The sequence below is a fragment of the Thunnus albacares genome, chromosome 3 (assembly GCF_914725855.1).
Source record: "Thunnus albacares chromosome 3, fThuAlb1.1, whole genome shotgun sequence".
Classification (NCBI taxonomy): Eukaryota; Metazoa; Chordata; class Actinopteri; order Scombriformes; family Scombridae; genus Thunnus; species Thunnus albacares.
Window position 1 is genome coordinate 25,361,823 of NC_058108.1, and position 12,907 is coordinate 25,374,729.

Consider the following 12,907-nt stretch of genomic DNA (forward strand, 5'->3'; position numbering starts at 1 on the left):
TTTTGTTGTAAATGATTCACTAAGTGTATTTTTTTTTTTGAGTCTCGGTCTGCACTCCAACACTTAACCATGCTAACATATGGACATCATCAGCTGTTAATATGTTCCACCATGACACTTTGTTACTATTCCTTACAGCCCCAGCCACTGTACTGTATATACAGTAGAGGTAAATGTTATCATTAAGACTATATTCTAATTCATATCCATGAGCCGGACTGCACGGTAGGGCCTTCGTGGCACGTTATTTTATGTAACTGATGGAATCCACGTCTGTCAAACTTGAACGTTCTCCCCCCAGAGATTTAAAGGAACATCCTTTTTGTCCCCCCGTCACAACTTCTCTGTCCCAGACACATGTTACTGTGCATGATTAATGAGGTGGAGGGTTTCACATTAAACCCCGTTTAAGGGCTTTGGTGCTGGAGATTCCTGCGTGATACTGGGAGTCTCGGCTGGTGATTCTTTACGCGGTATGTTTATGACTGTATCAAGGCAGATGGATGATCACAACTCGAGCCCTGGCTAATTGGTTTTGAAGTAGTCAGGACCTGGACTAAAGGAAACAACTGTCTCTGCCTCGGATGAGACGGGAGCAGCGGACTGCGACAGCTGCCACTGCTCAGTACATTGGGTCATGTTTGTGTTTAGACGGCAAGTATTTATAAGCAAACCAAAAACCATTACAAGTACAAATGACCAGTTAGGTACTGTATAAAGTAACAGACTTTTTTTCTATGTAAAGAAGGGCTCATCTTAATGATTATCTACTGCACTTGCAGGTTTACAATCGTTCTGATTCAATTTTCTCAGATTTTTTTGGAAAGTTTTAAAATATAAAGATTAGAATACAAAGAAAACAAAAAAACAATTGCTCAATAGAAAGATGCAGTACACAAATGATTCCCATAAATCCCATGATTCCCCAGAAATTCAGGATTAACAAAGATTGGAGGTTCAGCTACAGTGTTTATTCTTTTCCCAAATGCAACAAAGGCAAACTGATGGTCAGATAAGACAGCAGCTGCAGAGTTTTTCATCCAGCAAACAAGACACACTCTCAACCTTTTACATACAGGTTTGCACAATTACTCATCGGTATGACTTAGTATATACTGTAGCTAGAAGAAAGGATGTGGGAAAAAATTGTCTCTGTCTTGTCTTTGTCTCCATCTCAACTTTTGATGCTTCAAGTAACAAATATCTCTCTCTCATCCTCCGTTCCATCCATCTCCCTCTCTCTTTCTCTGTCTTCCTGCCCCTCTCGTGTGGTGCATTTCCGAGAGCCAGTGTATTCTAAACAGTTATGTTCTTGTTTCCTATGGTTATAATCTCCATTGACGTGTTGGAGTCCCATTTCCTTTTTCAGCTCTGCATGCACACTACCAGCGCTCCTCTGTTCATAAAACATACACGCGAGGCAACACAGACATTGTGCAGACCTCGGCTTTAACACATGCATTACATTCAGTATTATGTATCATAATTGTGATTTAAGTCTGGAATGAAAGCATACAAGTAGAGATGAATCTGGCTGCCGCAGCTTCTCATGCAATCATTTATTTAAAAAAAATACTATGTGGACATGAATGTTCTCTCTGTGGTAAGCATAACTCTGCAGTATGTTCAGAACACAATTAAACTCATTACTTGGGTGGGTGATACAGTTTCAATCCAGAAGAGGAGGCTCAACATGATGGATAAAACCAACAAGCCCTGGTATGACTACAGGACAGTAAGCAGTGGTGTTAATTATGTGGTTTATAATCTAATATGATGCATATTTCAGAGCACCAATCAGAATTAAACAAATTTTAATGTGATTATCATTGTGGAGTTGTTTGCTTATGTTGCCAAGGAGAAGCCGCCGTCAATCAAATCTGATAAAACCACACCCACACAGTTATGATTCAGCTAATTAGCTGGGATTTTATTAAATTACAACTAAAGGTGTTTTTTTTATCCAAATTCAAACTTAAACCAGCTTATTTAGTCTTGAATATTTGATTGCATAGAGAATTTGAAACCTAGTTTTCAGGGGGTTTTAACAACAAATTAGAAGATTAATTAATTATTCAAGTTTTAAATGAAACGTTTGCTGGTTCCCCGTTTTTTTTTAAATGTGAGGATTTGTTGCTCTTCTCTTTTTTTTATATCACTGTAAATTGAATATGTTTGGACATTCTACTGTTATTCAGAGAAAACAAACAATTTTAAGATGTCATGTGACAAAGGAGAGAAGGCCTGCACACTGTTAGGCTCCAAATAAATAGTTTAATTCTATTTTTCTCTTTTTAATTAAACTATTTATTTGGGACCTAACAGTGTGCAGACCTTCTCTCCTTTGTGCCCTGTAGCTAAATATTTTTTTGCTTACACTTGAATATTTTTGCCTGAATGTGGACACACATGGTCCCTCTTCTGAAGATGTCATGTTAGCCCGTGGAAAAATATGATGGGCATTTTCCACTATTCTCCAACATTTTATAGACTAAGTGATAAATTGATTAATTGTAAAAAAAAAAAAAAATAGTCAAGAGATTAACTGATAATGAAAACAATCGTTAGTTGCACTCTTTATGATCAGCAGAGGTTGGAAGTAGCATATGAAAAAGATAGAAGGTAGTGTAAAACGGTAAAATGTATATGCTACTGTGCATCACATACAATGCAGTACATCTCATGGGGAGATAGTATGTAAAAGGAGTACCTTCTTTGAAAATATATTATTTTGATAAATAATTTCTAGAACTTGCTTTGTCAATAGCCATATTATCTAAACAAATAATATTTTTATGAGGAAACCTCCTCTGCATTTTGTTCAGACACCATTTCCCACCATATAATTTGTGGATACAGTAAAAAACCCCTTTTCTGGGACTAACTGTGACTGTTCTGCTCTGGCTTCTTTCCCTCAATAGTGTGCTGGAGAAATGACATAGCACAAGATAAAATAGTAATGCTAATATCAATAGTTTGTCCATTACAGGTCAGCTAACTGTCCAGCGGAACAGTTACAAAGCTGTTCGTTTTCGATCTCACAAGGCCGATCAATACGAGGGCATACTGTTTCAATTTTGCCGGCATTGATTTTCTCTATAACACTCCAACCCTAAAGCATTCGTCTTTCTGAAGGAAGGAAGATTTGATTTACTGAAGAAAAATTGGAGTGCACATCACAAAGATTTTTCGCCGGGCGGGAGTGTGACATTCCAAAAGATGGATGTCCCTTGGCTGGGAAGCCTCTAGCCTAAGGGCGTCCATTAGAGCAGTGGTGCTGCAGAAAATGAGCTGCTTATATGAGGGAGGAGGAGCAGAGGGAGAGGAGTTGGTGCTCGATGTGTGTGTGCTTTGGGGGGACTAGCTGTAGGTGAGGATTGTTGGAATAAACTGGGAATAAAAAGGATGCTGATGTAGCCTTAGAAGAAAGGAGTAAGATAAAGTAGGAGAACAGCAAATGCCAGGGAGTATACCTAAACCTCTGCATCTTGAATAATGTTTCCATTTGCCTCAAACAGACTGGCTACATCAGTAGATTGTCAACAACAGCTCTGGGTAAAAACACGTGCACACCGTTTCTGCATCACACTCAGCTGCAGCCACCTTCCTTTTACTTCCCCCGCTTCCTGCATCCAGAGTGAATTTCCATGGTACATTAGTCAGCCTATTAGAATGCAATAAAGAGAAGGTATGAGAGGGGAAAAAAGACGAGAGTAGTGTGTGTCCCCAGAGACTGTGAGTTGGCGTTCTCCATCATCTGCCCTCATCTCCCCTCTCTGTCTGTCGACTTTGTCTAGGTGTCATATACATGAAAGATGATTCCTGACCCAAATAAACACAGCGGCAGTCTGGATGCTCAGTGGACCCAAGCTCAAAGAATAGGGAATAAAAAAATAAAAAAATAAAAAACTGGAGAGATGTGGAGCGAAAAAAATGACATCTGCCAGTTGTTTCATTTGTGGCCATCTTGCTAGCTGTTCATTTACTTTTTTCTCCTCTTAGGAAGACAGCAGGCTGGCATGTTGTACACCTGAGTCTCCAGGCACTGGGACAGAAATGTATGGATGAACAGGTAGTCGTCCTATCTGTCTGGCTGTGGATCCGTCTATGCCTTGACACTAGATGACAGACAAGGGCACAAAAACAATAGATACTTCCTTTGTCTGGTAGAGGGAATCCTCCCTGGACACTCTGTGATACAACTGAAGTAGATAGTGAAACAAGAAAGAGTAAAGGACACCGAGGGAGAGAAAAAGAGGAATGAAATTGTATGCTGTGAATGAGAAAAAGAAAGGGAAAAAGCACCACAGACAGAGGAAAAGACTGAGCAGGGGAATGGAAAAGGGAAAATCACCTAACACCTCTTTTCTCCAGAGGCCAGGGCTGCTGTAAGCTGGATATTAAGACACAAATTGCATTCAGGCAGGTCACACTATGTCAGAAGATATTAGATGCCTGCCGTGAGGAAACAACAATTCCCATCAGCTTGTGAGAAAATAATATTTTCATTTTCAGACTCTTTATTGAATGGAAACTTTGGGGAATACATTCTTATCGCGTGTGAGCAGGCAGAGTTGGATTTTACACCCAAGCAACAAAAGGTCGTAATCATAAGCCGTGTTTCGACCGCAGGAACTTTCCCCAGGTACTAAGAACCTTTTGAGGAACTCAGTTCCTCTACCTGCATTTCCACCTGAGGGACCTGGGTCTAAATTAAGTTCCAGAGAGATCCTTTTACCCCCAAATAAGTCCCTGCTAGGGGGGGTAGTACTTTCCAAAAGTACAGGAACTTTGGGGGCAGGTTTTGCAGGGATGACCGTCGCTGATTGGTTAAACACACACAGTCCGGCTGCTTCAACTTGTGTGCCGCATCATTCATAAAACAAGTACTCACGCGTCAATTTAGGACCAGTTTAGGACAAGGAGAGACATTTCTCCTTGTTTGTTAATATTGAAAATAAAGTAAGGCATTGTTTTCAGCTTCCCTACTCATTTTAATAAAAGAATGAGAGAGAGAGAGGGAGCGGCGGTAGAGAGAACAAAGCTTGTGAATCAGAGAAATATAACGTTATTTTCTGATTGTTTCACAGTGGTTATATTCTAAAGCAGAAGTATATAACCATCAAACACTCAATAATGTTATACTGTGGTGACAGATGCTCTTACAGAGATGCAAACAGGTAAGGGGTAAAAAAGGTGGGAACATTGCGTGGATAGAGAAAACCTGCCACAACTAGGGGGGTCTGGGAGAAAATTTACTTTACATGCTCATTTCTAGTTACTTTTAAGTACATTTGCATCTGCTTGAAAACTAATTCTAACAGCTATTATGGGGTAAAACAACCCTTCATAAAACACATAAAAGGAATTGATAGATGTAGGAGCTGAAAACCTCAACAAGATAAAAACAAGAAGACAACAAGCTTGCAGTAGCTTCTTTATTAACACTCTTCCACTATCAGGGATGTAATTGGTTAAAATTCATAAAAAGCTTCCATCTAGTCTATGTGCATTTGACAAATAACATAAATGCAAACGTGAATTCAGACATTTGCCTTTGTTTACTATAATAAAACTATGATAAAACTATGAAAAAATAATGCTGTTACCAAGGAGGAAACAGAGTGTTACCATAATACTCACTGTCATTTAAAATATCTATCAAATAAAATAAGGGGTCCGTGTAACACTTCATCTTACCCATATCCTGGTATGAGGTTTGAGGTAAACAGATAAGCAGCACCATGAAAACCACTGATTTAGCACTTGTAGAAATCAAACCGTTTGTCATTTTCATGCCTCCCACCATGATGATAGCACCATATCCCTCCTCTTACATTTATCCCCGCCCCTTCCTCCTCTACCCTCTGTGTTGAGTTACAGGCCGTCCAGCCAATCACAGAGCCAGACTGCTGCTGTCATGGTCACGCACGAGACACCCTTCAAGACGCGCATTAGAGGTTCTCTGGGTTTACATGAGTAGAAGGCTCCAAACCACATAATTGGAATTCAGTGCTCCAAACCAAGGATTTGTATTGCTGAAGTTGAAATTAACCAATTCTGCATCTAATCAACCCAACCGACCTTGAGATTAGTTCCTCTGGGTCCAAAGTACCTGGAACTTTTGGTGGAAACGGGGCTATAGCTGTGTATTGTCTTTGTGTTCCTGGATTTAATTTTCACAGCTGGAAAAAGGTTGTGGGTTTCATCGTGTGCATCCGCTCTTCCCCCTCCCCTTCTTATTTACAGGCTAGATGTTGCTGCACCACATGGTTTGCGTATGTGTGGACAGGAGGAAAGAATATCTCTTATATTGGGCCGCCTGTAGGTTTGCAGGTGTGCTTGTGAGTTTGTTTTCTGTGTCTATCTTCTTCTTCTCTTACATTTTCTTTACTAGGGTTTGCAGCACCAGATGTTTCTCCTATGCCCGCATACCACAGGCTCTGGTGCGAAGCTGCACCACCTGACCTTCACAGTAATTGACCAAAAATATTGATGTAATGGCACAGGACTGATTGTGATTTATTAAAAGAGCGCTGCACTCCAAGGCCCAGTGCCAATGGCTCCCTGCACCCATCGGCAACCATTAGGAAAACCATCAATAGCACAACAGCATAAAGGGCCGGTAATGGGGGACTTTTTCTGGCCGGAGCCCGTAGAACACAATCTCCATAGTAAATAGCACAGCCTTGTGTGAGTACACATGGGGCCTGATAGAAAGAAAGACATGGAAGGACGAGAGAGAGAGGGAAGGAGATGGAATCAAGGAAAGAAAAATATGACAAATAATACACCACATCCTGATATAAGACAGAAAAAAAAAAGCAAAAAAAAAAAAAAAAAAGCAAAGGAAAACAAAGCCAGCCAGAGATAGACTCCTGATCCAATAGCAAACTAACCCTCGCCAGACGAGTCCCCGGAGAGTTGGTTCAGCCTAACAAGCGTGAGCCAGCGGCCGTCTCTCCAGCTCACCATTACACACTACCTGCACAAACAGCCATCATTAGGGAATAGCTGCATTGGATTTTGCTGCCTGTTCGGCGAAACAAACACAGAGGATAGGGTTTCCTCTGTTCTTAATGGGTGCCGAGCTGTTTAAATGGCTTTCATCTCTCTCTCGAGTCAATGCATCATTCAACCCACAGCTGACATTTTCACCTTTGCAAATCTAATTTAATCAAAGTCATGAGTATTGGGGGATGAGACAGATTATGATGAGATTAAAACCATTATAGTGGTTTGAATAATTTTCAAGGCGGAGAAAATTACATGCTATGATCATAAGAAAAACAAAACAGGTGTATAATTAAATCCATTTATATACTATGCTTCACCTTTCATCACTTATTGTCTGTTTAAAGTGTACCACACTTGTACAAAATGTAAAATAGTGTGTGTGTATGTATGCGTGAGGCAGTGTGACTGAGCAAAGACAACCTTAACGGCACCACACAGAATTTCCTTCCCCCTGTATTCATATAAATTCTAAAATAGTTTTGAAGGTAAACTCTTTAATAATCATCTTACTTGAGCGCAAAATGACAACTTAATAATGTAAAACCTCCAGTTTCAGTCTTGTTTTAAGACATACAGTACAGTAGCTTTTGTTTTACCTTATGGAAGAGTTTCCCCAAGCTCCGTGTTTGTCAGTCAGAATGTTGACTATCTTCTGGATGAGCTGCGTGGCCGTCACATGGTCGCGGTACTTGGCTGCACGGATCAGGTGGTCACACATTTTCTCTTCATCTCGCTTCTCTGCGGCGTACTGAGCACAGTTAGACTGGAGAGAAGAGAGAAAGAACGCATTACACATTTTGCAAGTGAAAGTATCATGAGTATGTATATTTCAAATACATGTAAAAATGTGTCGAGAGAGTGAGTTATACAGTATATAAATTATAATTTGGGTTAATATCTTGCCGATAACATATATGGCCCAGACATCTATAGGAAGGAACAATACAGACATGAGCACAACAGTGTTTGCACATTATAGAAACTCCACTCTGAGTAGAACCAAATGAAAAGCATGGGGTCATTTCTGTCCTCATGTCATGTTGATTAATAACAGTGGACACGTATTTACTAATGCCCTCCGGCGCACCAAATCACACGATACCCACAATGCACAGGGAGGACATTTTTCTCTGTCGGAATTTGTTATCAGAATGGGCCTTTGAACTCTGCAGAGATGGTAAAAGTAAAACACCTTCTGAAAATAACAGCTATAATTTGAAACAGCGTTTTGATTTTCAATCTCTGTTTCAGAACCGATTTCACTTGCAAACTTGCGTTGCGCTCATGGCTTACTCTAAAAGAAATGCTTCACAGTGATATTTTTATTGAAGGTGAGCGTAAGAAAAAAGGATTCAGGAAAAAAACAAAAAAAACATGTGCTATGTATAGTGCAGCTAGTCACACAGATAACTGCATTGGTGCATTTATGTTTTCCTCTGCATGCTTTGAGGAGAGCTACAGCTGCGCTATGAGGAATGAAAACTCATTCAATTTTATCAAATTAACCTTAAACCAAAGCGTTGGTACAACAGTCATACAGTAACTATTAACACAGATACATGGCTGAACAAATGCAACCTGCTCTCCCAAAGTTACCAGTAAAGCGCTTTATAATGGGTCCTCCTCTTCAATTTGAACGACAACATTTCATATCTGACAGAAAATCTATAGGTATAAATCACATTAGGGAGGCTTTTCTGCAGGCTGCTGAGCCTTAATTATCAATCTATGTCTCTTTGTGTGGCATTAAAGTGGGCCTTGACCTTCCAGGATGATGACCTGGGAAACAGCAAAATAAAGGGAGTAAAGGGAGAGGGATTTCCGGATAAATGTTTCAAATTTTAAACCAGAGAATGCTTTGCTTTGCTGTGAGCGAGTGTGTGTGCGTCGTATGTCCATTAATCTTGATCAGTGGAGGTAAAGGCAAGCAGGAATGAGGACATGGAAGAGAGCCCGACCAAAAGGACGGGACCAGTCCAAAAATCCTAAAATTCTGGTTATGCTTAATTTCAAATTATTGCAGAAGATGATATATATTATATTGAAAACAATATATTAAACACTTATTGGATACTTGGATTTACAGACCTTTAAAAACAGATATAAGCAGCGAGCCTATAAAGAGTTCATTTCCATCAGCCCCTGTCTGAGACATGTAAAGTCTGCAGTACTAATCAGCAGTGCTGGGTTCAAACTCATAACCATAAACAAACACTTCATCACCTGTGTGTTGAGTCTGCCCAAACACCCAAACCCTCCATGCTGTAATGGGCTTTTCTCATATCCAAAGCCAAAGTTGACTGCGGGAGAAAAGGCCAAATTCAGACTCACCCCTAAAATAACAACCAAAAAAGCTGAACACATAAGTAGTGCCATTAAAACCCAAAGTCAGGTTTGCTTATAAGTGGAAAAGACAGGTCACTGTTAATTCGGGAGGTCATTCCGTTGATGTGAAGTCAGAGAATATGCCGGGGTATTATGAAGGACTTATTATGTTATGTTATTACAAAGGTTAAAGCGAATAACTAAATCTCCTTCCTTGGCACCGTCCTGCATTCACTTCCATCTAGCTCCACTGACAGAATACTGTGAAGCACAGAAACTAAAAAGAGGCATTTTGGGTGTTTTCAAACAAACCTTCCTTTCATTCTTTTAAAGGAATGCTGAGGAAACATAAGAACTAAATTAAAAGTATTTGTTCCAGTTTGCTATTAGAAACATGCCTCTTTTGGAGTGACTTAAGCAGGCACTGTGCATATTTTGACAAGAAAACAACCATAAAAAAGACATGCTCAGACATAAAACACTTCCATTTACCAAGTTAAAGGAGTGCAGCTGAGGAAAAAGGGGAAGGAAGACTATGCTCTTTTAGCTTCAGCCACCAGGGCATAACATGCTTGCAGTGAGACCGTTATGACTTGCGACACTGTAATCGTGGGCAGCACCTTCCATTACATGGCCTGGCTGACAGGGTCGGCCGGCATGGGTGCCTGCTCTGCTGGAGGAGACAGCTTGGTGAAGACGAAATGATAATGGCTGGCATTAATCGAGTAAATTACACTGAGTCGTGTCTCCCGCAATTCATCCACAGTTCAAATAAATAACTATGGATGTGTGTTGGAGTTTGGGGAGGAAATGGGCTGCGAGGGAAGTGACTGGGGAGTGGAAAGAACAGTAATCATCTCTAAAATCACATAATGGCAGAAAATGGCAACACGCACATGCAGAGACAAAGCATTGGAACACGTGCGTTTTAATCACATTACACGTGCGTTTTAACCCCGTTTTATACCAGAGCACAACACACACATCGGTTTTCTGCTGTTAAACATTGCTGCTGTAGTTGTCACTGCCTCTTGCTCATGTTTTTGCAATAATGATTCTATAAATAATAAGCAGGGGAAACGAGGAGGAGAGGAGTTCCACAGTAGTGGTGTTGTAACAGTGTCAGCCTTATCTAAATGCTGTAGTTGTTGTCAGATGATGCCTTGGTTCCCCTCCTCCTCTCCCTCTGTGGGTTGAGAGGGTTAACCAGTATAATAGGCCGGAGAATGGAGGCTCATTACAAGATATCAGCCCTATGTTTATCAATTAGAGTGACAGAGAAAGGTCTAGCGGTGTTGCTGTGCCACAGTGAGCCTTCAACACGCCGACTGACAAAAACAGGGTCTCAAGGTTCTGTCGGGGAGAACAGGAGGAAGAAACAAAACCAGCAGAGATGTTATTAAAGCGTTTGATTTGCAAGCTCTTGACATTGGTGGCACATCAGGGCTACACACTCTCCAAGTCTGGGCTATCGCTCTGAGAGAATCTCCAATTTCTCACATCCGTCGACAAGCACTCCCAGAGGGTTTCATTTACAAACGGGCAGAGAAACTGTCCAGAGGAAGGCGAGAAATCAGGCTTGTCCTTGTCTGGTATCACAGAATGCAAATATACTACAAATAAATTCCTCCTGGAACACAATGGAGGTCTAGGGAGACAAGAGGATGAAATGAGAAAAGGAGGATGGGGGTCGCAAAACAAAAGTAGATGCTGAACCAGTTCACCAATTGGTTTCAAAGAGATTCTCTTGCACTTGATCTCTTGCCCTCGAGTTTTCAAATTGCAACATAAAATGTCACCAGGGGAATTCAGACAATGGGCTAGGGAAGAAACGAGTGAAAGGAAGAGGAGGGGGAGAAAAATGAGGGCTTAAAAGTACAATGGCGAACAAAAGTCACCAAATGACAATGCCTGACAGCCACTTCAATTCTGAAATGATGTCCCTGTCATGCCGTGCTCCCAAGTATTGATTTTTTTTCCTCCTCTTGGAGCGCAGGAGGGGAAAAAAAATAATCTAATCCAGTTGAAACAGATCCCTGCTGCTGGCATCAGCCCATTGCTAGCGACCATCAAGGTTAACGCAGGCGCAACACTTATCAAAGTATCTCTCTCCTCCTCCTCCTCCTCCTCCTCCTCCTCCTCCTCCTCCTCCCTGCTCCTCCCCTTACACTGTCCGTGGCTGATCTTTAATGGACTGGTCACCATGCTCAGCTGGCAGCCTCTTCATCTCTCCTACCCTGAAACCTCTTGTCTCTGCAAGACCGCGCCCTACTCTTGCCATATCAGTCTACATTGCTGCCATCTTCGCACAATGACTACAGTTCAGCTTCAAGGTCATGCCACGTGAAAAATCATATGTGTTAAACTGTCGTGTGGAGGTGAAAAATAGTCAAATGAAGGAAGGACATGACCAGATGAAAAATACATGCCCATGGACTGGCTGTTGCCTGTAATCATGAATAAGGGGCAATGGCACCAAGCTCAAAGTTCAAGGTTGAATGTTTGAAACAAATTTCTATCAATAATTTTAAAATGTAAGCAGCAAAGACTAAATTAAATAAAAAATATGTAAAAACTATAACACACTGCTCTGCTCCAGGAACAGGAAAAAAAATTTCAAGAGAACATGCTCCCTTTGACTAAAGAGACTGTGTTAGACCGAAACAAAGGGAACTGTGAAGTAAAGTCATACTTCGAGGGTTAGCTGGTCACACATGCACAGTGATGAGAGCTGCAGAGGAGGTACCTAGGGACTTCATTACGCTGACAAGACAGCGGGACTGAGACAACTGTTCTCCAGCAATCCTCTGTACCCCACTTCTGTTTTCTATCTGCTGCTGTCTTAAGTAAAATGGCACATGTACAGTAAAAAGATACAAATCCACCAAGAACGGACATGGAAAAATGTTATATATTTTGACAATAAAGTCAGCAATATGCACTAAGACAACTATTGCTGCCTATTTTTGGAGAGTTTTCGTTGTACCACTATTGTACATTATATGAAATGAATTATATGAAAAAACACCACTATCATGATGGTCGTGCTACAATGGCATCACAAAAATAGACATGTTCCTGTTTTTTCTCTTATTCTCCTGACAGCAGTTTTGACCACAATGAGATGCCCGGGCACGCAGTCCTGCTGACATACTACATTACAGTTGTGACAACTACATGACAGCAAGCTACAGTTGGTGGCAGCTATCAGTCTGAGAGCTGGGCATGGCGTGATGTAAACAGCCTTTGGGAGTTGTGGTTCTCTGGCTCTACATTATGTGTGTTTGGGTAACCTTTGTTCAGCAGATTGCTTCTGTTTTAACAATAAAAGTAATTCCCTTGAACAGGTTTTTGTGTAATCAGCGAACTGATCTGCCTGCTGGTTATATTTAAATTGCAGAGCTGACCTAACTTAAACTGTTACAGTACATCATCGCCCGGGCTCTTTCTCTGATGTTCGGCTCTGTGATGCTCAAGTTTCCAGAGACCAGAGCTATGATAATAGAACATAATGAGCATCAGCTCAATGTTAATGTCATTAACGTGGGGAGAAGGATCAGATCGT

At 41.0% G+C, this 12,907-nt stretch overlaps 1 protein-coding gene across 8 annotated transcripts in view; it reads right to left on the reverse strand.

Annotated features, from left to right (window-relative positions):
• lrba (LPS responsive beige-like anchor protein) overlaps positions 1–12,907 on the reverse strand; it is a 191,405-nt gene that overhangs the window by 89,485 nt on the left and 89,013 nt on the right. For all 8 annotated transcript variants that reach the window (XM_044347236.1, XM_044347239.1, XM_044347237.1 and 5 more), the window contains exon 36: positions 7,614–7,780. In XM_044347236.1, coding sequence (XP_044203171.1) covers positions 7,614–7,780 — 167 coding nt within the window. The remainder of the gene's footprint in view (positions 1–7,613; positions 7,781–12,907) is intronic.